Raw genomic sequence first — 27,909 nt, 5'->3', positions numbered from 1 at the left:
AGCATAGCATTGAATTCCACCATAGGAAAACATTTGCAGTGCACAAGGTATTTTCCTTCCATTCAATTCAAGATGTTTCAAACAAAATGCTACGTAGGACAGAGCTGAGTGCTAGTTTTCTTGGATGTGCAAGTTAAACATACTTAACTCTTGCTAGTAAAAGAGACATGAAAACGTTATAGTTAACCAGAAACTTTATTATGGGACATTTTAAGGCATTTTCCAGCAGAGGAAAGAAACACGCAAAAATGCAGCCATTTAACCAGTTCAGAACAAAGCTTAGCATCGAAAGCACTGTCATATTTAAAGCCAGCTATATTACATCTCAAACAGTATTCAAATTTCCTAGGTTCCACAGTCTTCTTACATCTATGTCAAACAGGTCCTGCACAGAGCAAGCAGAGGGCTTTGGTGCTTTCCCCTATCTTCTAGCAATCTGATATACTTACAAACAATGGAGACTTTTTGGACAAATCCAAGTTAGCAAGGATTAGTCCAACAGAAGGCGCCACCGGTCGCTGTACTGAGCTGTAGCATGCAACGTGGAACTACAATAAAAGCAGCTTCTTGGATTTCCAGTTAACAATTTATTATCATCTGAATACCTTAGCTGTACTTCATTTATTGTAAGATCAGGCTCAACTGATTGTAAAGTCACTTTAATAAGAACTATGCCTTTTAAGACTTAAGTCATTATTTTGCACTATTCATCAGTAGTGTATACAGACAGGAAATACTATCAAATAGCAGTGGAAAATCCAGATAACTTCTCAATCTACTACTACTTTGCAAAGCAGTTTTACTGAACAGTTAGAATTACGGCCACTAAAAAAATGTTTTGCATTCATTCTAACATTTCACATGTGTGCCAACAGCACTGGATATTTTTTATATATAAAAATATACAGAAACATGCAATTTATGTAATAAATTTGACTGTGTTATCAAGCCAGTGGGTGAGAGAAAACTAGGGTGAAAGTGTTTTTGTTAGCCTCGTGAAACTACTTTTTAAAAAGAGCACTTGAACGCTGATCACATATGCAGAGAAAACTGTGTGTAACATTTAACACACAAATTAAATGCCATTTGATATATTTACATTAATTGAAGAGAAAAAGGATAGACAAATGTTCTTGTCTACATGCATTAATCCAGAGCAGTTTTTGCAAAGTATAAATTTAAAACAGATTATGTTGTACATAATACATTCCTGTTGCACTTACTGAAAAGACATTTAAAATTAATTGAAATATAAACACACAATCCATTAATCCAGCTAATTCCTCATTTAGGTAGAACCAGGTCATCACTGTGCTGCAAGGGGCGGGGCCATCTCCATGCTTGGTGGCTGCATTGGCCAGCCTTCATTATGATTTTGCAAGAGGCGGTAGAGTTGCTTCAGCTGAGCAACTATGTTGTCCTTGATATCAGGGGTAGAAATCTCAAGCCGTACACTGCCACTGTCAAAGGAGCGGGTGAAGTCACCGGAGAACATCTCATAGATTATGCGAGCTACAACTGGAATTACCTGTTTGGAAAGAAATTATGCAGCGGCAATCCAGATGGGATTTTCAATTGCATCCGAAAAGAATAAGCTAAAAGCTCAAGTAGAAGGTGTAACAGCAACACACACAAAAATTTTCACTCTTGCATTCATTTTCATTTTGAGTCATTATTAGTCATGATAGAAGAAAGATAGGATAAGGATGTAAGATAAATAAAAGAACATATGTTCTCAAAATGCGAGCAGAGTAGATGTACTGCTAACTATTCTGAAATGCCTACCAATTCAGGACGTTAGCTCCAATCATCTGTAAAAATCCAGGCCTCAGATAAAACATTTGGCCCACGTGGTCTGCACTGCCTTTCAAGTAGAATTGGTTGCAGACAGATAGGATGCTAATGCAGCCAAGTTGAAAGAGCAGTATTATGAACTACTGCACAAACTCAACAAACTTATTCGATTATTCTTATGGTAGCTGGGGACCCAGTTGACCTGTTAGCTAAGAACATGCCTATCACTGATGGAATCACTGTCCCTTCATGGGCAGGTTCTAGCCTGGGGGTGCTCCTGGACCTGTCATTACTCCTAGATTCTCAGGTGGCACCTATGGTCATTGGCCATCTACAGTGGTACCTTGGGTTACAAACACCTCAGGTTACAAACACTTTGGGTTACATACTCTGCTAACCCAGAAGTAGTACCTCGGGTTAAGAACTTTGCCCCAGGATGAGAATGGAAATCGCGCGGTGGCAGGCCCCATTAGCTATAGTGGTACCTCAGGTTAAGAACGGACCTCCGGAACAAATTAAGTTTGTCATCAGAGGTGCCACTGTATTGACATGAATCGGTTGGCACAAACACATCACGCCTATTACATAACACCTACATTGAAACCAGTTTGTTTCAGGGCAGAATTCAGAGGTGCCAGTTTTTGGTGGTTTTGTCTTGTCCTAAGCAACTCAAGGAGTGCCTTCTCCCAAACGCATACAGATACACACCCCACAGGGCCATACTCATGAGTTCCGACCTCAAGATCTTTCTTTGAGGAAGGCAAAGTTGTTATCTATCAGACCGAGACTATTTAAACAGATGTTCCAAGTTGCCATGTGGCTCTCCCAGAGGACATCCACATTCTCTTCCCTGATATTTTTTTATTCTGTTGGGTGTTCAGGCATTAGTGGAAAGACTATGCTTTTATGTAGTTTTAGGTAGTTTTACTTCAGTTATATTTCCCCCTGTTTCGTATGAATGGTTTTTATTTGTATTTTAAAGTGCTGTAAAACCTTTTCATTGGAAAGGTGGTCTATAAATATTGCAAATAAGTGTGTCTGTGTTGTGGATGAATGCACAAGTGCTGAAAGTGGTATCAGTACAGTGGTTCAACACTATAAGAACCCCAGCTTTCAAATATCGAGGCTGCCCCAAGTCTTAAATGTTTGTAGACAATGGACTTCCAGTGGCCAGGGCTCTAGCGTCACACATTGTTCTTTGCATTGTCCATGCATGCTAATGTGCACATTTGCATAGGCTGCTGAATTAAAGTTTCTGGGTTATAAAATGGCACATAGTTATATATTGTGAAAACTAGGAGTCAACTAAATGTTCTCACAGTAAGTTCTGACAATTAACGCTCCTTAGCAATTCATTGTTCTCTTACCTGAACAACAATCAGTTTCCTGTCTTTGGATTTTCCATCTGGCCATTCTTCTCCAAAACAAAAGTAGATCTCAAATGGGGGTTGTTTAGCAATCTGTCCTTTCTGATGAGCAATCAGTTCTAAGCGGGAGGGAAAGCAAAGCTTGTGATGTACAACACTATTTCCCACATATTGGATGCAACACTATTTCCCACATATTGCCTCTTCTAGTTCAAAACCCAATTCCCCTACTCTCTTTTCTATCTTCTTTCCCATAATCTTTTTGTCTAGAGATGCCATAATGATATTAGCTATCAATGCTGTTTTCCCTTTGACCCTGTATACTATAACAAATATAAGGGATTACACTTCACTGACCATAGGTGAGAACTTCAACCACATCTATGCCTTCTGGTGATTGATTTGGGGCAAAAAATAAAGGAAGAAGGGAGAACTGCTTCTCTTCAACCAGCTATGTTAGAGCACAACAAACATCGAACCAATGCCCATTCACTAATGCCTGCATGCAAACACTATATGGTGCACATTGTGAGCCCAGCAAGTTCTGCACAAATTGCTATCTGCACCATACCAGTAACACCAGACACAGCCCCAGGTGACTTAACTGGTTGGGACCCAATCCCAATGGGCTGCAGTACCATAATCGGGTATGCAAAATGTTTCAGGGATTAAAAAGAACATATTGGCTACTCTGTGATGGTGAACCAAGAGTATTATAATTACTCACCACTCAAGAATGTTTCCAAGCAGAACACCTTGACTTTTTTTTGTCTTTCAATCAAGTTTGGTGTGGTGCCAGAAGGTGCACACGGTCCAGACCAATACACTTTGCACTGGCAAAGCCTGATAGCATAAATAGCATGGCCACTGACTTCCAGGATCAGCCCCCTGTCCATGACATCAAGCAGACGGCTTGTGAAGAGCTTTTGCTTTTCATTGGTGATTTGTTCCGGTCCTGGAAACTTTACTTGCTCCAAATTGATAGGACCAAAGAGTTCTTCTTGATCTGGCATTGGACCCAGTTCCCCATAGAAAAGTCGGCAGCCCTGGGGATTGCTCACAGTCATTGTTGGCCCAAACTCTTTGCCTCGATACTCAAACTTGATTTCAAGGTCTGTCACTTGATTAGAAGGATATATTGTTAGAATATCAGACACTGCAACAGGATCCATAATTCCAACAGCCTGCATTGTCTATCATAGCACTTAAAAAAAAAAGTATTTATACTTTTAAAATGTATACATTTCATTAATTTTACAATCATTTTAACATTTCAAAGTTTGACTTCCTTCCCCCTCTTTCTGCGGTTCCTTAAATTTATTTTTTAATATCTTCTGCATATCCAAATTCATTTAATTTGCTCATTTAATTATCTACTTTAAATATAAACTCTTATGAAGCTGCAGGTTATTACAATAATCCTGCCAGTGTTTTTATCTGTTTGCAATTTATCTGTAAATATTCAATAAACCATTTCCACTCTTTTATAAAAAGTTTGTTATCTTGATTTCTTATTCTTCCAGATATCATGGCTCTTTTTTAGGGCTGAATAAAATTTGCACAGAATAGGGGCAGAATTATTAGTCTTCCTTACAAGTGCCAAGGAAACCAAGAGCCAACTCCCAAAGTCAGGGTAATCACAAGATAACACCAAATAACAGCAGCAGTACTTCATTTTCAATCTATCACAGAGAGGCTTGCTCTTCACATGAATGCAGCACTGATCAGTAGACACAAACTTATCAGTTGGTATGGCTGATCACTACCACCTCAAGCTTCTTCATACACAAGCTTCTAGTGTAAGAAGTTACTTCTGACACACACTATTCCAAATTCAACAGCAGTTTCCAGCTGGGTTTCTTTTGTTCATCTGCTGATGTCAATGAGTACATTACATTTTCAGACACAGAAGGCTGTCTGGGCTACACCAATCTAAACAGAAATAACTGCAGGGGGGAAACGGTGCATGTTCAGCATGTTTTTGCAATACGTAGTATATTCCCTATGTGGACTTTACATGCACACAACAATCTAGATGTATCTAGCGACATAGTCAACAAAAAGACTTACTTGGAAGAGAATTAATCCAGACTTCAGGAGAGCTGAACATATCATGGGGCATAACCGGAGGAGGCATAGGCATCTCGATGTCTTCAGGTTCATTCTTTGGCCATGCAGCTTCAGGGCTGCAGGTCTCCACACTGGTGGGTGCCATTGGGGAATCTAAGCATAAGTAGTACATTTTATGTAAGCTAGACTGGTGACTGGGAGTGGCCGCCGGGACCACACAACACCGATCCTGAGAGATCTGCATTGGCTCCCAGTACGTTTCCGAGCACAATTCAAAGTGTTGGTGCTGACCTTTAAAGCCCTAAATGGCCTTGGTCCTGTATACCTGAAGGAGCGTCTCCACCCCCATCATTCAGCCCGGACACTGAGCTCCAGCGCCGAGGGCCTTCTGGCGGTTCCCTCATTCCAAGAAGTGAGGTTACAGGGAACCAGACAGAGGGCCTTCTTGGTAGCGGCACCCGCCCCGTGGAACACACTCCCATCAGATGTGAAGGAAATAAGCAGCTATCTTATCTTTAAAAGACACCTGAAGGCAGCCCTGTTTAGGGAAGTTTTAAATATTTAATGCTGTATTGTTTTTAACACTCGATTGGGAGATGCCCAGAGTGGCTGGGGAAACTCGGCCAGATGGGTGGGGTATAAATAAATTATTATTATTATTATTATTATTATTATTATTATTATTATTTCCTGAGGGACTGCTGACATTTTTAAAATTACAGTTCAAGATGTCACTCGGACACTTCTCATACTGGAATGGCAAGCATAGCTCAACTACTTTATGTGGCTAAGAATTCAACCTTCTACCAATGGTAATTTATCTTCCTTTTTATTCAGTCTGACAAAATAGAACTTGAAAGCTTGGATACTCTGGCTTGTGTCCAGAGGTTTCCATCAGCTGAATGGAAAGGGAGGCAACTTTTGTTCATTCCGACTCCCTCTGCAGCACCTCCCACACTGCTCTAAAAGGGCCCACAACCCTCTGAAGCAGTTTGGAGCTGGTGGTCAAAGGAGTTGCAGGAGAAGGGAAGAATCAACAGAAAGAGTGTTCTTTGTTCTGCTGCTGGAAGGCTCCACTGGATCAAAGTGCCTTCAATCAGCAAAGGAACCCCAGTGGTTACAGCTCCCCCCCCCCCATAAGTAATATCTTGGTAAGAAGCAAGAATGCAGCTTGCATTATCTAGCTCCAAGCACAGTAATGACATGATATCAGCACTAAATGTACGCTCTCGATCAATAGGCTTCAATCTTTTCCAGCCAAGGCTTCACCTTTAGCCCACACATGCAATTGGGGGTCCACTTAATTTTTTGCCATACATTTGAATGGTGGTTGTGCTGCTGCACGCCAGGTCAAACTGTGACCCAGCAATGGGTCCCAGCCCATGAGTTGAAGACCACTCTAGACAGTTCATTTCCCAGGTTTTTAACAAATGACTTGAAAAGCACTGGTGATCAAGATGGTGCAACTGCTATGCCAAGAAAGGGTGGGTGGGGATCCATGGCTCATACTTCTGTAAACTGGAGTGAGGATATCTAGGAACTCGGTTTATAAATTAAATTGGGCAGAACCACCAGCTCTTCCTCCTTTCCCCCCAGTTGCATTTATAAAGCAAGCGTGTCACAGTCAAAAGGACTGGGGAACAAAATCCCCTATCCAGCAGATGCCCTAGGGCCAGGCTATAAATGTTCACTAAAACTGCCAATTCCAACTGACCTTAACACTGAACTATCAATTTGCCTCAATTAGACATTAGCACTGGGAAAATTAAAAAAGCCCCCTGCAGATTGGGTAAGTTACCTATGTTTAACCATTTATAATATGAACGTAACAAAAAATGCAATACTTATAACAATACATAGGAAAGGAGATATAACCTAATCCTCTCCAGTGCAGCCCCCTGGATCCTACAGAGCACATTTGGGGGTGCAGGGAGAGGAAGGTGAAGTCCCACTACGCAAGCAGAAAGCCATTTGCACAATGTTGGATTCTACCAACTGCTGTGGAATCCAACAGCAGCTCTGAGTGGTTAGTGCTTTGCCTGGGAAAGACACCATCTTCCCAGTTCTGAAGTTAATTTAATAATGTATGGAGCATGGAAGAACTGCTGGAAGACACATTGCGACCCCCTTAAGTCCTGATATGGCCACAGGAGTTGTCTCACTTAATAATTTATCCCATCTTTCTGTACAAAATATACTCAAAAACTTATGCCTGGCATTCCTGCTGTAAAAAGTATAGGATCTTGGAAATAATTGGCAAGGTTAATCAGAAGCAACTTCCTTTACTGAACACAATGGTCAATGCCCTCAGATTTCTCCAGTGTAATTCTAACATCACAGCCAACATGTCCCAACTTGACCTAAAATGTCTTTCAAAGAGTACACAGAAAAAGAAAGATCAGTCTCTAGGCCCTTTGCAAACTTACTGAAGGAAAACTCCCCCCTATGCAATAATAAGTGAACTCGCCTATGACTTATAACTGAACAGTTTACTAGATAGTAAAATATGTACCCCATTATGAGATCAAAGAATTAATATTGGTAGAGATGCACCAGACAGACAATTAGATTGCAAGAGAAAATAAACATTTTAAAAAGGTTCATTGAATGAAAAGTGTATACTATAAAAGGCACCATAATAAACACCATTTGTGGATTAGTAATATTATTTCAAAACACATCACCATCAAAATATAACTTTAAACAAGGTCTGGTTCATGGGAAATTTATGCAAATGTGTCTACTGAGACAATATTACTGTTAAAACCTGTTAAACCAGAACCACACTCCAAGGAACAGACTTACAAAGCTGCATCATCATTATAGGCTACACACTGGGCAAAAAGGTGTGTCTGCTCTTGCTACACTGTGGGAATTAACCCTCTTATTAGAATGCTAGCTAAGTGACTGTCACAATGACTTGTGAGGTCTTGGCATAGTGCCCAACAGTCTGAGGTTGAATCCTGACAAGACAGAAATACTGTTTTTTGGGCACAGGGGGTGGGTTGGTGTGGCGGACTCCCTGGTCCTGAATGGGGTAACTGTGCCCCTGAAGGACCAGGTACGCAGCCTGGGAGTAATTTTGGACTCGCAGCTGTCCATGGAGGCGCAGGTCAATTCTGTGTCCAGGGCAGCTGTTTACCAGCTCCATCACGCAGGCTGAGACTCTACCTGCCCACAGACTGTCTCGCCAGAGTGGTGCATGCTCTAGTTTTCTCCCGCTTGGACTACTGCAATGAGCTCTATGTGGTGCTACCTTTGAAGGTGACCCGGAAACTACAACTAATCCAGAATGCGGCAGCCAGATTGGTGACTGGGCGTGGCTGACGAGACCATACAGCACTGATCCTGAAGACCTATATTGGCTCCCAGTACGTTTCTGAGCACAATTCAAAGTGTTGGTGTTGACCTTTAAAGCCCTAAACAGCCTCGGCCCAGTATACCTGAAGGAGCAACTCCACCCCCATTGTTCAGCTCTGACACTGACGTCCAGTGCTGAGGGCCTTCTGGCGGTTCCCTCCCTGTGAGAAGTTAGGTTACAGGGAACCAGGCAGAGGGCCTTCTCAGTAGTGGCACCAGCCCTGTGGAATGCTCTCTCATCAGATGTCAAGGAAACAAACAACACTATCTGACTTTTAGAAGACATCTGAAGGCAGCCCTGTTTAGGGAAGTTTTTAATGTTTGATTCTATTTTTAATATTTTGTTGGGAGCCGCTGCAACAGCCTGTTGCCCCACTTGGAACAGCATCACTGGAACCAAAGGGGAAGGCACAAATATCTCTCCACACCCTGCCCCAGTCGGCCTCACAACTCTCAAGGGCCCAGTTCAACCCATGACAGCAGCACAGATTTCAAAGGAATGGCCTTTTCCTTCACACCTAGCTAGCTTTAGGACAGCATGTGTATGAACATATCGACACAGAACAATAGGAATATTTCAGTTCAGACTAATCTTGTACTTCTCATATAGTGCAGACTTCACCTTTCCTCTTTTGCCATTTTCTGCAGCGTACTGGCCAAGCAACTGCTAGCCGAGTTGCAATCCAGAGATCTTTAAAAGACTGTTTTCTGAAAGCATGGTTGTTTCATATTGTAATAATGAAGAGGAAAATGCCATTTAAACGATAGGGTTTGATGTGCACTCTGTGCCAGGGTCTATCTACTAACCATTGATATTTAGAAATGGAAAGGTATCCTGAATAGCTACATGAGATTGAGGCTGGTTTAATTCATCCTCATCTTCATCATCAAGCTCATTATCCTTCTCATCCCATGGAGCGGAACCAGTAGAACCTGTAGGAAAAGTGCAGTTGGAGAATTAGCAAGTAATATGGAATTTTATCAAATGAAGAGAATAAAGAAGTGGAATGGACATTTGTGTGACCCACAGAAGTTACACAGAAAAATTCTACTAGTAGCACTGTGTACAAACATCTCTTTCCTGGGGATTTTTATTCCAAGTACTGTTTGGTTTGCTTCATAGCTCCAGAGCCAATAGTCTTTTCATGCTTCTCAGCTTATGCATGGAAGACATGATAGCATGAAGCAACTCTCTCCCAGCCCTTGTACTATCCAACCAGAATCCCACAACCGGCCTCATCCAACCTCTCAGCTGGTTTGAACAAAGGTGCACAGAGGGCCAGAAGAACAATTACCTGATCCCAGAACCTGCTAGCCTTCTGCATCCAGCAACTAAGTCCAAAAAATGTTTCTACCAGGTACACATACATGTGCCCAGTGAGGTCCATTTCTTTCAATGGTAAACATGCAGGAGAAATCTCCAGTGAATTTCATTTAATGAAACACTCATTTCTGGAAGAATTGAATTTTAAAGACTGCCATCTTATTAGAATGCCTGCTTAGGGACAATGTGCAAAAGAGGGAACAAGGGAAAGGAAGACCATGAAGAACTGAAAGCCGTTAAGCCCAGACACCATGCCTTTTTCCCTCTTGCTTCTGGCTTTTAGTAGCATGCACCTGATCTTCAAAGCTTTCCCCTGAAATCTTTTCTCTTTTAGACTTGATTAAAAGCAAAACAGAAAGCTGAACAATTAATAACATCCCTGTGTTGAATTTGTGGGTGAGCAGAAAGTAACCTTGACTAGGCAGAACTGTCACCTCCAGTTCACTTTGTGTTAGTTACGTTGCACAAATGAGAAGGTGAAATGCTTACTCAATTAAAAACGAGTTACCCAGCAGGAGTCACTAACAACATAACATCATGGCATATAGAAGACTTCCTGTTACCAGACTTCCTTAAAAACCAACAGAGTCACTGTGCATCTCACCTGGATTAATTATTGCTCCCTGGGATTGTGGAATGTCACACACTTCATAAATTTTAATAGGATTCATTGGCACCTCTTTGGTGCCATCGTACATCAGGTTGAATTCCCGGCTTTTATTGAGAGCACACCGGAGCTGGGCTTTCCATTTCGCAGGGTCAGGATCATCAACTCCTTCCTGATACTTTCCTGTTTCCACAGCCCAGGCCTGGGAGCAAAGTACATCATGCTCAGTTAAGTACTGTCATCATGCCAGCTAATGTTGAATCATGCTACCAAACAAACTTGCATTTATCACATAAGTCTAGGCAGTAAATACTTAGTGCAGCAGCTAGTCAGCCAGACATGACTGGCACTGTTTTTCCCTTCCCCAACACAAACAGATAAAAGCAGCACAAATCATTTTAGGATTATCCAAACCAATTTTTATGCATGGTATGACAGACCATTCCAATAGAGGCCGCCCAATTGTGTCTAAAGGAACCCAACCTAATGGCAAACCAGGCTCTTATTTATTTGTTTGTTTGTTTGTTTGTTTGTTTGTTTGTATATGGGATTAAGGTCCCAGATTTATCCTGGTAACATTATTTGTTAATTTTCTATACCACCCTTCATCTGAGGATCACAGGGCGGTTTACAATCTAAAAACAAAAAAATACATAACAGAGTAACAAACAACCCTCTCATATAGAAGGCCATAGATTGTTTACTTAGCCTGAGAGAAGAGGAATGCTTTTGTCTGGTGCCTAAAAATATGTAAGGAAGGTGCCAGGCGAGCCTCCACAGGAAGAGCATTTCACAGGTAGGGAGCCACCACAAAAGCATGGCTTTGCTCAAGAATCTTCCAACAAAATCTTTTAACACAGAAAGCTTGTAAAATTCTCCTTAAAATAGTAGCCATTGAAAAATGCCTAGGAGTTTGCTACCAGAACGTATAAAATGATCTAAAATAATTTATGCATCAAATTCAGTTCAGTCTGAGAACCAACATATAAACAGTTCATCAGAACAAGGTCAAAAAGCAGCAGCAATAAACTAGAAGAGCCTTGTGCAGTGCAAGTCTATGCAGGTTTACGGGACTCAGCTGGCATGCTACAGGACTCTTAACTTGAGAAGAGAGGAAGACTTAAGAAGTAGATAACTAGAACCTTGATTCTCAGAAGGGAAGCCACTAAAGAGCTACCTTCAAAGAGAAACAGTCAACAACCAGATAAAGGACAGGAAAATCAACTCTGCAGGAGCACAGAGTACACAGAGTGATGATAAGGCAAAAAGTATCTGATTGGGAGGGAGGAAGCTGTATCCCACAAGTCATCTTCTTCTTCTTTGGCGATCAGTTGTAACCAAGTAAGATTGTCTTTCAGAAACACGGTTTTAACAATGAGTCCGTAAGTGACTGTGGAGGCCAATTCTGGACCCACACATCCTTCCACAGTGGGGACATTGGTTCTCGGGCGGGAGTTGATCACGGTGTGGATTTGCCAAGCGTGCCTTCCTCTTAGCACATTTCTCCCTTGCATCCTGAGTTCGAGTGTCTTCAAAGTCCATGACACCTTTGGTAAAGGCTGTTCTCCAACTGGAGTGCTCACAGGCCAGTGTTTCCCAGTTGTCGGTGTTTATACTACATTTTTTTAGATTTGCCTTGAGACAGTCTTTAAACCTTTTCTGTTGACCACCAGCATTACGCCAAAATTATCAATCTCTTTAAAAAAGGTGACAGAACAGATTGCGGAAACTATCGAGGCATCTCTCTATCCCACAAGTACTTGAAATATGAATGATATAAATAGAACAACCTCTTTCACATTGCTTTGCCACAGTATTTCCCAGTACAAGTCGTATTATGATCTGAGCACACATTCATGGTGCTGCCTATCTCCTCTTCACAGATTCACAGGATCATATTTGCTTTAAAAGCACAACTGACCAATTTGATCCCATGGTAACTAAAACACCATTCAATAACAGAATACAGCGGCATGCCATGATGTCCAGGTTAAAGCAACTGCTATCACATGAACAAAACAAATGAACACTAGGAAATGCATTAGCCTTCTAAACAGAAGAAGTGGAGGCAAACGCATATTCATTTGGAGCAGTGATCCTCCTGGACTATGAAGCAGAAGGTGCTGGCAAACAATGGTCTTAGCTGCTGCAAGTCACCTATAATACTTTTTATTACATTTGCATCCCACCCTTCCTCTAAGGAGCTCAGGATGGCAAATAAGGGTGGGGTTTTTTTCTATGTTATCCCTGTAATAACTCTGAGAGACAGTATAATGATTGACCAAGGTTAATGCATGGCTGAACATGAATCTGGATTTCACTAGTCCATGACTACCAGTTCATCTACACTGGCTCTCCAAAGTGGAATGGAATTATTTCATTACCTTAAAAATTGTGTTCTCCTCTTCATGTTGAGGGCTGTGCCGAGTCGCATGCTTCCAAGGGATCTGAAATCGCTTTGCAACCCTGTTAAGCCATATGAGACCGGGATACATACCACTGTCTACCTGAGCTACCAGCCAGGGTTTCAATCGAACTCTCCGTGGATGTAACGCCATTATCTGGAGTGGAGGGGAGAGCAAATGCAAACAGCATTTCATTTTCTAGATAACAAAGCAATAGAAACCAATTGTGGCTGCTTTAAACACATGCCAACTCCCTGAGTTTTGTTGAAGGTGTGGGAGGGGAGAATCCAGTCAACTTAAACTTATCAAGATAAGCTTGGAAATACCAGCTGAACTCAGGTGAGCATAGCCCCCAAAAATATAAATAGGAATTCTAATTTAAAATCTCAGCCTTTATCCATTTTTAATACACTGAGGACACCAATTCTAAGATGGGATAGAACAGCTGAACAAATGGGACCAAGTTATATGGTACTATTTTTGTTTTTGTTCTTAACTAACAGGACAGTAACTAGATACTGCAACATATCCGTGGCCTCTAGTCCCTCCAAAATTGTGTCTGCTTCTTTCTTCCTACCAGTAACATCTAGGACACTTTACTTTTGTCATTGCATCACAGTGTGGCGCATGTCTCTGAAACAGACCATTTGAAAGCAGCAGCCACACAAAGGAACACAGGAAAATGCTTTATACTACCCATGCTGATAAATTAATGCTAAGCAATGGTAGAACAAAGCACTGGGCTCCCCCAGTCAGCTCGTTAAATAGTATGAATCAGGAATGCTGGCTTAAAACAAACTCTGGTTAAACCCATCAGCTTCATAGGTCATGGTCTGAAGTTGACTTGCTTTGAAATGGCAGTTCCTCCGTACATTACATGTGGCTTGGTTCACACATCAAGATAACTATGGTTTACCAGTACTGCACAAAGTTGTAGGGATTCCAGAGAGTAGCTTAAATTCACCTTGTTCCTTTGTGGTCTTTTTTTACTCTTGCACCGCACTGAGCTAAGTAAAGATTTGGCGAAGCATTTCATCCAAACCAGGCTCATCCAAACAAGGTACAGGTCATATGGCTAGCTAGAAGAGAGCCCAGGTTCAGACAGAACAGTCAGCCAAACCTTGGCTATTTTTAGGGAGTGGAAAGACCAGGAAGGAACAAAGCAGCTGCAAGCTTCTTGCCAGAAGCCGGCACATTTGTGCAGTCCCAGTAAGTCTTTGTTTTGCTTACTGTGGCTTGTAACCAGGCTAATCAGTAAGAGCATTGTCTATCAGCACTGGAGTTCTCTAGGGTTCTAGATAGAGGAGCCTTTACTAGACCTACCTAGGGATGCTGTGGGGTTCAAACTGGGATCTTCTGCATGTGAAGCATGTGGCCTACCACTGAGCCCTTCTATCTAGGACACATGTAATCCCAGCCTTATTCTGCTCCAAGAAGAAATCTGAATAATAATAATAATAATAATAATAATAATAATAATAGGTCTAATACAGGGATGAGGAACCTGAGGTCCTCCAGATGTTGCTGGACTATATTACTTCCATCATCTGCAACAAAGGACTGATAGGAATCGAAGTTCAACAACGTATGGAGGAACACTGCCTCCCCACCCCCGGCCTAATAAATGTGTACACTCCCTAAAAATATGCCATAGATTGTGTCCCTGTTTTTATGTTCCTGTTTTAATGTTTTGTTTTTGTACACTGTTTATAGAGATTTTTAAATATTAGTAAGTGGTTTAGAAATGCTTTTAAATAAAATGAATTGGCCAGAAAGGGCACCACAGCACAGGCAGCTGCAATAACATGCTTACTTGCCCTGGATTAGCTTTCAGCTATGAAATAAACAATCAACATAAATATAACCAGAGTGATGTCACAATAATGTTAAGAGATCTGCACCAATGGATATAGCCGATTTTTTCAAGTTGCTGCAAACTTCCTCACTCTTTTCAGTTTCCTTCATTTCCCTGGGTCTAATCTCTTCTCTTCTGCAGCACCCCGTTTCAACCTTCATTTTCTAAGATGCCCTCTGGCCCTCTTGCTTTTTCTGCTCCTCCCATATCCAGAAAATCATCACACCACCACGACATCTCATGCATTAAAATACTTATTTTTTTGGAGCACATGGTTGAAACATTTTCATTAAATATTATACTTCTGGAAGTGCTCCTCATAGATAAAACACATTTTTAAAATCTGAACCAACACATTTTTTTTCTGATTGTTCTTACAGCATCCTTTTTCTTCAGAATTATTCATCATAATATTAAATACTCATCAATGCAGTCAACTAAAGCATCCATTACCAGAGCATGATGCTACACAGCAGGGGAGGAACATATGATCCACAGCAAGTCAACAGCTCCATCATTGAAGAAGTGGAGCCACACAAACAGAACTACCAAGCAGCAATGCCTTATAAAAAGGTAAAGGTAAAGGACCCCTGACAGTTAAGTCCAGTCGCAAACGACTCTGAGGCTGCAGCGCTCATCTCACTTTACTGGCCGAGGGAGCCAACGTTTGTCCGCAGACAGTTTTTCCAGGTCATGTGGCCAGCATGACTAAGCTGCTTCTGGAGAAACCAGAGCAGCACACAGAAACGCCGTTTACCTTCCCACCGGAGTGGTACCTATTTATCTTTGATGTGCTTTCGAACTGCTGGGTTGGCAGGAGCTGGGACCAAGCAACGAGAGCTCACCCCGTCGCGGGGATTCGAACTACTGACCTTCCTAGGCTCAGTGGTTTAGACCACAGCACCACCAGCGTCCCCAGCAATGCCTTATACTCAAGTGCAAAAGTAGGGCCTTACATTCAAAGTATGATTGGGCATTTAGACTTCATGTGCCAACGCAGAAGATGGAAGTTCCAATGCAGACACCATCCACTGCTGCAAAATATTAAGGAATCAGTGAACAGACACCCAGTCACCCAGTAATGAATCCCTGCAACTGCTCAGGTGTAGTGCCAGAGCTGCAATGGTACATCAACAGGTGACATCATAGCCCAAACACACAAAAAGCAATAAGGAAATAGACAACACACACACAGAGAACAAAGCTCATTCCCCACTAAAAAACAACCCTATAAGACAGAAAACTAACACAACAGCAAATATGACAGACAAGAGGAAAAATAAAGGGATCAGTGGTGAAGAGGGGTGGTTAAAAAGGACAAAAGACAGAAGAGAAAGAAGGTCATCTTCCTCATTAGGCTGTTGACCATAGTGCAAAGACAAAGCTTCCAACACATGATAATTAGTACCACCATTACAGATTAGTCATTATTTGTGACTATGATCACTAGAGAATCTTTGAATAGCAGCAGCTGGGATAGTCAAACCAGCAGCAGAAATATCTAAGGCCTTGCCCCCACTTCTGCTCGTCCAGTGTCTAGAAAGAACGGGTCCAAACAGTTTTCCCCTTGCCCCGCTCCTTTCCCAGGGTAAACCCACTCTCTAGCTTTAAGCCAGAACAAACTGCAATCCACGGAAAACCCAATTGCTCTTTGCTCCAACTGACCACTAAAGAGCGGTTTTCCCCAGGGAAAGCAGCAGGATAAGAGGAACTTGGCGAAGAGAAGAAAGACTGAGCCATGCAGAGGCCAGAAGGGGGGGAAAGGGGGCAACACTGGAGTGTTTACAAATCCCATTTAATGCCTTGAGGACATGACACTGAATTGATGTGAATGGTGTTCCTGGTTCCTGAAGGGACTTGGGACACAGGTGGTCTTTTCATCACAACTGGATAGGGGAATTGATGGGATGCCCATCAAATCTGCAAATGACACTGAATTGGGAGGTGTAGATAACGATGCAGAAGACAGAATCAGGATTCAAGATGACCTTAATGGATTGCAGAGCTGGACAAAAACTAACAGAATGAATTTCAATAGAGACATACCGGTATGTAAGGTTCTACACTTAGACTGGAAGAACCAGCTGCATGAAAATAAGATGGGGGACATCTGACTTACTAGCAGTACATGTGAAAATGATCTAGGAGTCTTAATAGACCACAAGCTTAACATGAGTCAACAGTGCGATCGAGCAGCAAAAAAAGCTAATGCTCCTCTAGGCTGCATCAACAGAATGCAATATGGTATCCAGATCAACGGAAGTAATAGTCCCATTGTACTCAGCCTCGGTCAGACCCCCCACCTGGAATACTGTGTCCAATTCTGGGCACCACAATTTAAGAAGGATATTGACAAGCTGGAACGTATGCAGAGGAGGGTGACCAAGATGATAAACGGTCTGGAAACCAAGCCTTGTGAGGAATGGTTGAGGAAGTTGAGTATGTTTAGCCTTGATAAAAGGAGATTGAGAAGAGATACAACAGCCATCTTCAAATATCTAAAGGGCAGTCACATGGAAGATGGAGCAAGCTTACTTTCTCCGGCTTCATAGGGTAGGTACTGAACCAATGGCTTCAAGTTACAAGAAAGTAGAATCATAGAATCATAGAATCATAGAGCTGGAAGAGACCACAAGGGCCATCGAGTCCAACCCCCTGCCAAGCAGGAAACACCATCAGAGCACTCCTGACATATGGTTGTCAAGCCTCTGCTTAAAGACCTCCAAAGAAGGAGACTCCACCACACTCCTTGGCAGCAAATTCCACTGTCGAACAGCTCTTACTGTCAGGAAGTTCTTCCTAATGTTTAGGTGGAATCTTCTTTCTTGTAGTTTGGATCCATTGCTCCGTGTCCGCTTCTCTGGAGCAGCAGAAAACAACCTTTCTCCCTCCTCTATGTGACATCCTTTTATATATTTGAACATGGCTATCATATCACCCCTTAACCTCCTCTTCTCCAGGCTAAACATGCCCAGCTCCCTTAGCCGTTCCTCATAAGGCATCGTTTCCAGGCCTTTGACCATTTTGGTTGCCCTCCTCTGGACACGTTCCAGTTTGTCAGTGTCCTTCTTGAACTGTGGTATTCTGACTAAACATCAGGAAGAACTTTCTGATGGTAAGAGCTGTTTAACAATGGAATGGACTCCCTTGGAAGGTGGTGGACTCTACTTCATTGGAGGTTTCTAAGCAGAGGTTGCATGGCCATCTATCATGGATGCTTTGGTTGAGATTCCTACACTGCAGGGGGTTGGGCTAGATGACCTTTGGGATCCCTTCCAACTCTACAATTCTATGGTTCTTTGAAGCCATAAGACATGGGGAGCAGATACTTTCAATTACTCTCCCCACCATTATTTTTAAAAAGAACCTTGTGTTTATTGTTTATTATTTTTCACTTATTGCCAGATGCTTTGGAGACCTGCTTTCTGCAAAAAGATGGGATGTGTATAAATTTAAATAAGCAGGTTGCTATTGTTATTCTGTTAGCCACAGTAGCGAAAATGACAATCAATACAAAAAAACAAACAGAGGCATTCAAGAAATTGACTGCAAACCTTTACAGCAGGCGTGTGTGGCAGCAAACACAGTTTCTCCAACTACGTGCAATATAAGTGAAATGAAGTGCACAGGTTAACTACAGAGCAAGACACAAAACACTATATTTGCAGCAGTGCTCACCAAACACCTTGCAAGAAGCCAGCCAGAGGGGTTGCCACACAACTCCTCATTTTTCCTGCAACAGGCTGACAGATACATTGTTTTCGTGAGACACTTCATCAGAAGCATGTGTTAATGTCAGCATCAGTTATACCATGAGAGAAGGGGAAAAAACGAGGGCAGGAAGGAATGTGAAGCCAAGCAATGTAAAAGATTACCATGCAGAGCACAAATGAAAAGGTGATCCGGCCAGACTAAGAGATGAAATCATAGTAGGCGTGACTTACTCTCAACCGGTGATGAATTGGCAAAGGAAGATTAGTCACATGTATAAGCACCTAAAGAGGGACAACAATTTTCTGTAGGGAGCTAGCCACTCCCAGTCTCTCATGTGAACCCAAGTCTGATAGTTTCAGTTTTGTAAATGAATTCCTACAGCTGTGTGCTGGAATCTCCTTTTAAAGGTTTTTGCTAGTGTGGCACAATGACGAAGACATAATGTATATGCATAACTGTGCCTGAAGATAAAAGGCATCCTCTGTCCCTCCTGCTGAAATGCAGCTGCCCTCCTGCTCAAATACCATTTTTTAAGGAAAAAAGGTATTTCTGTAATAGCCAGTTATTGGTTATTTTAGCCCAGACAAAATTTGACCATATGCAAATTTGTCCCAGCCTTTTTATAAAGGTGATTTCCATTGTTACAGTGAAACCAAATATATGCTGAAGCATATTTCTCTGACAACGACAACTGATCACAAGCCCTATCATAAAAGAAAAGAAAACTTCCTCATGAGAGCTAAGGAAGTACTGTAGTGCAGTATCCAGAGTACAGTGGTACCTCGGGTTACAGACGCTTCAGGTTACAGACTTCACTAACCCAGAAATTGTACCTCCGGTTAAGAACTTTGCTTCAGAATGAGAACAAAAATCGTCCAGCGGCAGCGGGAGGCCCCATTAGCTAAAGTGGTGCTTCAGGTTAAGAACAGTTTCAGGTTAGGAACGGACCTCCAGAACAAATTAAGTTCTTAACCCAAGGTACCACTGTACTGCAGTCACTTAACATTAGGCAGGGCTCTGGCACGACCAAATTAGGGAAACCGAAAGTACAAATCCCACCTCTTGCTTCACAGACTTGTATGTCGGCAAACTAGGCAGACAGTTATCTAAGAATGCTCTTCAGATACTACTGCAGGCTATTTGTATGCCCCATGCTGGTAGCTTGAAGGCATGCTGCTCAAAATTGCTTTATGCAATTCTTATCCTTAAGCTCCTAAATGAGTTGAATAAACCTTCCCAACACTTTTCTGACCCTGTGAAGTCATTGTTGCACATTCAGTATATCTTACTTCACCAATCTCAAATGCAGTTTTGTTTTCCTTACGTTGTCTCAAGTACACCCCCTCAAACATTCCACAAAGAAAAATACAGACATGCTTCCAATATTCTTGTTCTCGCCTACGGTGTGTCAAATAGCAGCCTGTGCAGCACATAAACACATTTCCATTCACGTGCACATACAGTGGTACCTCGGGTTACATACGCCTCAGGTTACAGACTCTGCTAACCCAGACATAGTGCTTCAGGTTAAGAACTTTGCTTCAGGATGAGAACAGAAATTGTGCTCCAGTGGCGCGGCAGCAGCAGGAGGCCCCATTAGCTAAAGTGGTCTTCAGGTTAAGAACAGTTTCAGGTTAAGTACGGACCTCCAGAACGAATTAAGTACTTAACCTGAGGTACCACTGTACTTATATGCGTGTGCGCTAGAAGCAAGATGCATCCCCCAGTCATATTTGTCTCCTTGGGAGCTAAACTTCGAAGAACGACTGCTGGAAAACAGACCAACACTATTTCAGTGTTCCATCCTCAAAGGGTAAAAACTTTGTCAGGACCAGCAAATATCCAAATAGGACTGCTTCATTTCCCTCCTCCCCACTCCCAACTGAGATACAGTGCCTTTAACAGGCAGGTCACCATATGGAGACATTACGTAAGAAGATCACAACCCTATCCTCAAAATTGTTCACAGGGACCAACATCCTACCCATTAGCCCTTATCTGCAGCATATTTATGCCTATGAAGTAGGTTGGAAAGAAGTGGCATACTTATTGCTTATTGTTATTAATTTATCATTATTAAGTTTTAGAAGCAACTTAAGAACATTCTGTTTCATATATATATATATATATATATATATGAGAAAGCTGAAATACATAAAAAGGTAAAGGACCCCTGACAATTAAGTCCAGTCGCGAACGACTCTGGGGTTGTGGCACTCATCTCGCTTTACTGGCCGAGGGAGCTGGCGTTTGTCCGCAGACAGCTTCTGGGTCATGTGGCCAGCATGACTAAGCTGCTTCTGGCGAAACCAGAGCAGCGCACGGAAATGCCATTTACCTTCCCGCTGGAGCGGTACCTATTTATCTACTTGCACTTTGACGTACTTTCAAACTGCTAGGTTGGCAGGAGCTGGAACCGAAGCAACGGGAGCTCACCCCGTCGCGGGGATTTGAACTGCCAACCTTCTGATCGGCAAGCCCTAGGTTCTGTGGTCTAGACCATAGCACCACCCACGTCCCAGAACAACTGGGTAGGTTTGTTTAAATAAGAACGTCTTACCACTTCGATGTCCAGCTTTTTACCCAGCTCATTTGGGAGGAAGGATGGGATAGAAGTTAATAAATAAATGCTTCTCTAAACATCCAGAGTGGGGAACCTTTTTCAGAATGAGGGCTACATTTCTAGGACACAAGATAGCGATGGGCAGAGCCAAAAGCAAAAATGAAGAAACAAATGCAAATTTTATCTTTAAGCTGTACTCCCCCCCCCCAACCAACTAAGAGGCACTCAGAGTTCAAGGAAACACTTCAGAGAGGCAAAAACACTCAAGGGGGGGCAGGGTATGAAGAAAGGCTAGGGAAGTGAGTGTGGCTGAGAAGGATGTACAGTCTGGGGACAGGACCACATGCCAGACAGAGAGGCCTGGAGGACCCTGGGCCTGAGGCTCCTCACCCCTTACTTTGCATGGTCGTACCTCCGTTACTAATTTTTAACATAATAAACTATCAAACTTTAAAGCTCTGCCTTCAGTTTTATTATTCCACACTGAATATCACCAAGCATCATCCACAGAGATAAAGCTCCCCACTTTATTGTAACTAGGCTATCTGGCTTTTTAGACCAAATACCACAAAGTTAAGCCCTTATATTACAAATTATTAAACCCTGTCCTTTGATGAGGCACAAGAAAAGTGGTCATTCTAGAAATGCACATGATGAGGTAACATAAGTGTTTACAACTCCTCTCTGGTGCAGCTGCACAAGGCCTGCTATAAATGAAGACTTTAATCTCAGATCTGAAACTTGAGGACAATCTGCATAACAACGCCAAACTAAGTTAATCAACCTGCATCAAACACCTCAGTTACCATGACAAAAGGTCTGTCTTAACTCAAATAACCCACAAGAAAAATGGACTGAGGATAGCCTATTATCCTCAGACTTAGTTGTAAGCATGGTAGATCCTTCCTGGATCCATTTAACTGGACCCAATTACTTTGTTCTCAGGAGTAGGCAAGAAGTTCAGTTCCCAGCCAACTCTCTCCAGTTGTGTACCACAGCATACAAGGACAGTTGCTCCATAGCAAAACCCATGCTTTGCATACAGAGGTTCCCATTCAAAGCCCTGGCAGCTCCAGGTAGGGCTGGGAAAGTCTCCTGTCTGAAATCCAGACCAGAGGAGCGGGGCTCTGTAGACAATATTGAGCTGACAAAAATCTGGGCACAGGGCAACTTCCAATGTTTCCCAAATCACCTGGAAATTTTAGGCTCAGGCACATTCCAGTAGCAGGAACTACATGCACTAAAGAGCAGCTCCTACCAAGTTCAATATTATCTAGTGAAGCCCTGGCCTTCCCCATCTACTTCACAGTAAACACGCAAGAGTCGTGTAGCACAACAGTCCTGTAGATCGTCCACTGATTTAAATCCCAAGAGGTTATTTACTTGTCCCAAGTAAAGCAACTCCTGCTTGTGTGGACGGCCCCAGAGCAGGAACTTTTCTTCCAACCCAAGGCTATAGTCAAAGGAGCCCTTCTTCCCCTCGGGCTTTCGCAGTGTCCTCTTACTACCAAGCTATTATTTGCAAGGAAGCCTCCATTAGATTCGAGCCCAGAGCAACGAGGGCGAAGTTTGGAGGGAAATGAAGACTCTGGGAAACAGAAACTGTGAACAAAACAAACACCAGCCTTTTAAAAAAAATGCTTTGGAAGAGTGAGGGGAGGAAAGGGCAAGAGGTAATAATACTCCACAGAGGGCCAGGCAAGGAGGAAACACATGGGCTAGAAGGGAGCGCGGAGAGCAGGGGGATAAGCAAAGCGCACGAGGGTGGGAAGCTGGAGCCGCCAAAGGCCCGGGCAGGTTTCTGGAGCGGGAATGACCGTCGACCGTAGCCCAGGAGTGGACGGAGCCTACCTGCAAGAGACGGGTCGGGAGGGGGAAGTTTCCTTCTCGGCGTTTTCGCCCCCCTCCCGCGACACTCACCGCTCGGGCGCTCCTCACCTGGGCTGCGGCTCTGCTCCGCGGCGCGCTCACCTGAGCCAGGTGCTGCCGGGCGCAGGCGCTGCCGGCTCCGCCCCTGCAGGAAGGAGGAGGAGGGCGCGAAAGGGGCGCGGGCGAGGAGCAAGGGAGTAGGAGGCGAAAGGGGCGAGGAGAGGCGGGACAAAGAAACGGGCCGCTTTGCGGAGAGGCACGTCGTGGCTGAGCTAGCCTAGGACTGTAAAACAAGTGGTCCTTGCGCATGGACAGAGTGCTTTTCTCTGTGGCCGCGGCATAAGCACAAGCTGACCATCTTCATTCTCTCTCCCCTCTCCCACAACAGAGGTAAAAGGATGTAGTGTATTTGAAGCTTTTTAAAAAAAATCCTCTCGTTTTCATGGGAAAGTGTTGGTGTCGGTGCAACTGGTTTAACCAGTACGCCCCCACTCCCCTTCTCAAATATCAGGTGTCTCTTTTGCTTCTCTGCCTTGCGGGTTGAAAACTTGATTTGAGTTGCAGAACTCTGGCTGCCACTGCTACTCGTACTTAAATTACTCAAAACTTCTCAGCTTCCTTGAAAGTTAAGCGCGGCATCATAAGAGCGGTTCCTATAAAATTGCTGATGAGCAATTCTCCGATGAAACACACCCATCAGCCACGCTGGAGGGGAATTCTGCTGCTGAAATTGTAAGGGTCAAAATAGATGTCATCCAGTAGATATGTGTAACTGTCTCCCAATGCTGTTGGGTTTTGTCCTGTTCTTGAAGGAAAAGCAACTGTGAGAAGCACCAAGCTTGGAGAGAGGAGCTGCTGAATAATAATAATAATAATAATAATAATATAATTTATTATTTATACCCCACCCATCTAGCTGGGTTTCCCCAGCCACTCTGGGCAGCTCACAACAGAATATTAAAAATACGATAAAACATTAAAAACTTTCCTAAACAGGGCTGCCTTCAGGTGTCTTCTAAAAGTCAGATAGTTGTTTATTTCCTTGACATCTGATGGCAGGGTGTTCCACAGGGTGGGTGCCACTACCAAGAAGGCCCTCTGCCTGGTTCCCTATATCCTTACTTCTCGCAGTGAGGGAACTGCCAGAAGGCCCTCGGAGCTGGACTGCAGCTGGACCGCAGCTGAACCCTTCCCCTCCCTTTAGCCACTTCCCCACACAAAACTGCCACCATCTCCTAGTTCTCTTTCAGGGAGATTCATTCAGGTGCTGATGTAGAGTAGGGCCTCCTTTGTGGAGTTCCGTTTCTGGACTGGTATGTCAGGTGCTGATCCTGTTATCATTTCAATAACAAGTGAAGATGTACCTGGGGAGGGTGTGTGTGTGTTGTGTCATTAGCTTTATGTTGTACTCCACCCTGGTATCAGTACGCGATGAACAGCAGACTATAATTTTTTTAAAAAATAAATAGCTCCCCCCCACACACACACATACAAGGAGGATAATAAGAATATATTAGTTTTTCCCTGCACAAGACTTGAGTGCCTACATATATGTGTGCACATATTTTCTCTCAGCTCCATACAACTGATGAAGTAGTCCCTTGCCTGCAATAGCTCCCACAACAATGTGATTGCAATGCAATGCATGCTTGCCTGAACACAAGTCTCCTGGAATATAGTGAGACTTAGTTTTGGGGGTCATGCATAAGAATGCGCTGTAAATGGGTTAATGTTTGTGGTGCCCCAAAAGCCTTTGTTGTTTGTGACTATGAAGTCAACCGAATACAACAAAATACCAAAGTTGCTTTGGGTTTCCTTGGGCAATATAAAGAGACAAACAAATTTTTAAAAACAAAATTCTCTCTGAGGATACATTGCTGTGTACACATTACCAACTTCAATATCATTCTTTTTCTCAATTTGGGTTGAAGCTGCTTTGGAGGGAAATACATCAAAATGCAGTATTTCCTAAGAAATGACAAGATAGATACAGGTTCAAAATGGATTGTGGGTAAACTTGCTTCCCAGAGCAGCTGTGGGAACATACTGGAGGCAGTGTCTGTTTGCAAAGCCTATAAATGTCCATGGCAGGCAATATGAAAAAAGAGAGGGAGGAAGTGTTCACACTCACAGTTGTGATATGTTAGCGGCTAACTCTTAGCCTCCTTTAAACACCATCCGTTTTAGTTGGGTGAATGCCAGATAGCCTTGATCCACAAAGCAGTAAACTAAATTATTTCTTTTGGTTTCAGCACCATCAGTAGATCAGAGAGCCACATGATACACTACATGGTTTATTGTTACTGCATGATACCCAATGTTAGTCATTCGCAGAGCAGACTCACTGTAATCAGTGGAGTTGCGTAACTTGAGTCAATTGATTTCAGTGGGTGGGCTATGACTATGGCTTAGTTGGCTATCTCTCGCTGTTTTAAATTGGCGCAAGCCATTTTGAAGGTGTTCATACTGCAGAATATGGTAAGAAGAGTTTGTAATAAATTAAATACTTGCTTTATATTTCTACTATACACCTTCTCACATTACTTTTTCAAGCAGCAATCCTTTAGTTTCTGCCATTTTTACTGTCACCTTTTTGGAGAAACGTTTTGTTCATTTTTACTCTTTGCATGCAGCGTACTATAATATGAAAATGTCACAAAAGAGTCTTACAAGATGTGTTTAAATACAAGGTTCTGGGCTTAATGGCCATGCTCTGCCTCCACAGTCAGAGGCAGTATGCTTCTGAATACCAATTGCTGGAAATCACAGGAGGGGAGAGTGCTCTTATGCTTGGGTCCTGTTTGAGTGTTTTCCACAGGCATATGGTTGGTCACTGTGAGAACAGGATGCTGGACTAGATGAGCCACTGGCCAGATCCAGCAGGCTCTTCTTATGTTCTTATTTATTCTTATTTTATTTATATCTCACCTTTCTCCCAGTAGAGGACCCAAGGTGGCTCAAAACTTGAACTGAAACACATACAACTGGAAACATACCAATCAATATAAATATTTTTTAAAAAAACAAATAAGTTGCCATATTAAAACGCCACTGAATTTGAACACTTAAAACCATTAAAAAGCACGACAATGAAGAAAGAAAGAAAATGTACAACTCCCACCCTCAGAAGACCCTGCCACAACAGCCACTTAGTGGCCTCCACAGAAGATCTCAAAGTCCAGGCAGGCACACATATGACTGAACAAAGTGTTTGGGTCTCCTCTTGTCCTTTAATTCTCTTCCTAATTTGCCCCTGCATTTTATTTTTATTTTCCCTACCCACAAAATGCTTTGGAAGCACCTTACAGTGAAATATTCCAGTTCAAATATAGTTAATGAACGGTATTCTCTTTTGTAGTAGTTCTTTACAAAAACAAAACAAAACTTGGACATTGCAAGCCTACAACACTTAAGTTCCTTATTTCAGAATGAAACAGTTATGGCAGTATTCCTTAGTGCCATCCTCTGGAATCTTTATAGAGAACAACTGAAAGATTAAGAGCATCAAAATGCTCCATCTACTCTCACTTCCCCTCGTACGAAGCAGCTTACCTTTGCTTGTAATTTCTGGACAGCATATTCTTGTCCCCAACAAAGTCTTCTCCAGTATGTTCTTGATACGATCCTTCACTCACATTACCTTAAACTAAGGTGGGGATCTATGACTCAACAAATCTTGGTTTCGAGAGAGCCAGTAACACACTGTAATTCTATGGAAATGAATCAGGAAAAAGGAAAGCATTTTCCTTTTTTGCTTCTACCCACACAGACAGTAGTCTGCTTCCAAGGTGTTGCTAATTTTGGAAAGATGGGCTTGTGCAAGGTTCAAAACCACAAACTCAAAATTAGTTATGAGGCATTTCTGGAAGATTTTAAAGCCTAGATGTCCCCCCCCCCCCATTGCTATTTTCTGCTAGCTTTGAATCAATATCATTAGACGTGTGTGTGTGTGTGTGTGTGCGCGCGCGCGCGCGCGCGTGTAATATACTAGCCTTCATCAAAAGATCTCAGGGCAGTTCACAATATAGCCCATCACCATAACATTATTGTGTATGTAGCTTCTGCAGGAAGCTACATGTTATAGCTTGTAGCCGTACAATGTTCTAGATGTAGCCATGCTTTCACGCTTGTTTGTTTTTAAAGTAAGATTGTATTCCGATGTTAGAGAAACACACACACACACACACACACACACACACGGCATACTTGATTTCAATGGGATTAAGCCTCCCTAACTCTGTTTTGAATAGCAGCCACTGCCTTCAAAGAACTCCTTTTCAGATTAAAATTTGGAAAAGAAAAAAAGTATACAAAATGGGTGGGTACAGTATTGATCAAAGCACACTTGAGAAAGGAACATGCCCTTCTTTTCCTGTTACAATAATGTGCAGGGGAGAAAAAGGGAAGGAAGGCACTGTGTATGAAAGGAAGGTGAAGGAGAAACAGCTTTTCAAAAGAGCCAACATTTATTGAATTCTAATGCATCTCAGATATAGAATTTTCTTCTTCAGGGGCAGCCTGGGTAAGGATGCTTCTCAGCTGTAGGACATTCCTAAATAAAACAACTAGTTTAAGTAGCATATGTGGCACACGGTCTTACGTTTTTGACACTGTTAAACATTTCATCCTTAACCTTTGCTAGATGCTGTCAGGTCACAGACATGGAATCTGGAGTGGAATCCACTTCGTTTGCCTGTTTTGATGCCCAGCAAAGGCAAACCTACCAGTTAGTGCAGATCCCAAGCAGATGATTCTGTCCTTGCTGCAGCTACTTTCTGAATTTCCTTCAGGCTTCAATATAGCTGGCATGTGGGAACATGCTCCATAAGCAGTCTGAAGGAAAATGAGTAATCTGTATTGCTGAATCCTCCCAGGCTGTCAGCTTGGAAATATCTTTGCTCTCATCACTGTTAATAATATGACTCACCTAGCAGAGCATATTATTGAATGTAATCTGTTCCTTTGTACCTTGGTTACCTAA

General features: G+C 42.6%; 2 protein-coding genes across 4 annotated transcripts in view; one reads left to right on the top strand and one right to left on the bottom strand.

Annotated features, from left to right (window-relative positions):
• Nucleotides 1–27,909, top strand: part of GUCA1B (guanylate cyclase activator 1B) — a 63,445-nt gene that overhangs the window by 3,194 nt on the left and 32,342 nt on the right. The window lies entirely within an intron of this gene.
• Nucleotides 177–26,632, bottom strand: IRF6 (interferon regulatory factor 6). Of its 3 annotated transcripts, none has more exons than XM_081009851.1 (8): nucleotides 26,481–26,632; nucleotides 12,907–13,083; nucleotides 10,520–10,724; nucleotides 9,399–9,524; nucleotides 5,232–5,384; nucleotides 3,889–4,281; nucleotides 3,162–3,280; nucleotides 177–1,528 (listed from the first exon to the last, which is right to left on the bottom strand). In XM_081009851.1, the coding sequence occupies exons 2-8, from the start codon at nucleotides 13,078–13,080 to the stop codon at nucleotides 1,307–1,309; spliced, it is 1,392 nt and encodes a 463-aa protein (XP_080865977.1). In that variant the 5' UTR covers nucleotides 13,081–13,083; nucleotides 26,481–26,632; the 3' UTR covers nucleotides 177–1,306. The 3 variants fall into 3 exon arrangements, with proteins under 3 accessions (XP_080865977.1, XP_080865975.1, XP_080865976.1); XM_081009849.1 differs by lacking the exon at nucleotides 26,481–26,632 and adding an exon at nucleotides 22,911–23,075; XM_081009850.1 differs by lacking the exon at nucleotides 26,481–26,632 and adding an exon at nucleotides 22,998–23,073.

This window comes from Podarcis pityusensis (genome assembly GCF_964106645.2).
Source record: "Podarcis pityusensis genome assembly, chromosome: 6".
NCBI classification, from domain to species: Eukaryota; Metazoa; Chordata; class Lepidosauria; order Squamata; family Lacertidae; genus Podarcis; species Podarcis pityusensis.
Note: the sequence above shows the minus strand (reverse complement) of the source record. Positions and strands in the feature narration are given on the sequence as shown.

What these genes read in the sequence shown, in the direction of transcription:
- IRF6 (XM_081009851.1), bottom strand. Translation starts at nt 13,080, where the DNA reads ATGGCGTTACATCCACGGAGAGTTCGATTGAAACCCTGGCTGGTAGCT. An exon ending in CTGGATTAATTCTCTTCCAA is followed by an intron (nt 4,282 to 5,231) that starts GTAAGTCTTTTT and finishes CTTCTAATCAAG; the next exon opens with TGACAGACCTTGAAATCAAG. An exon ending in CTTGGAAACATTCTTGAGTG is followed by an intron (nt 3,281 to 3,888) that starts GTGAGTAATTAT and finishes CCTCCCGCTTAG; the next exon opens with AACTGATTGCTCATCAGAAA.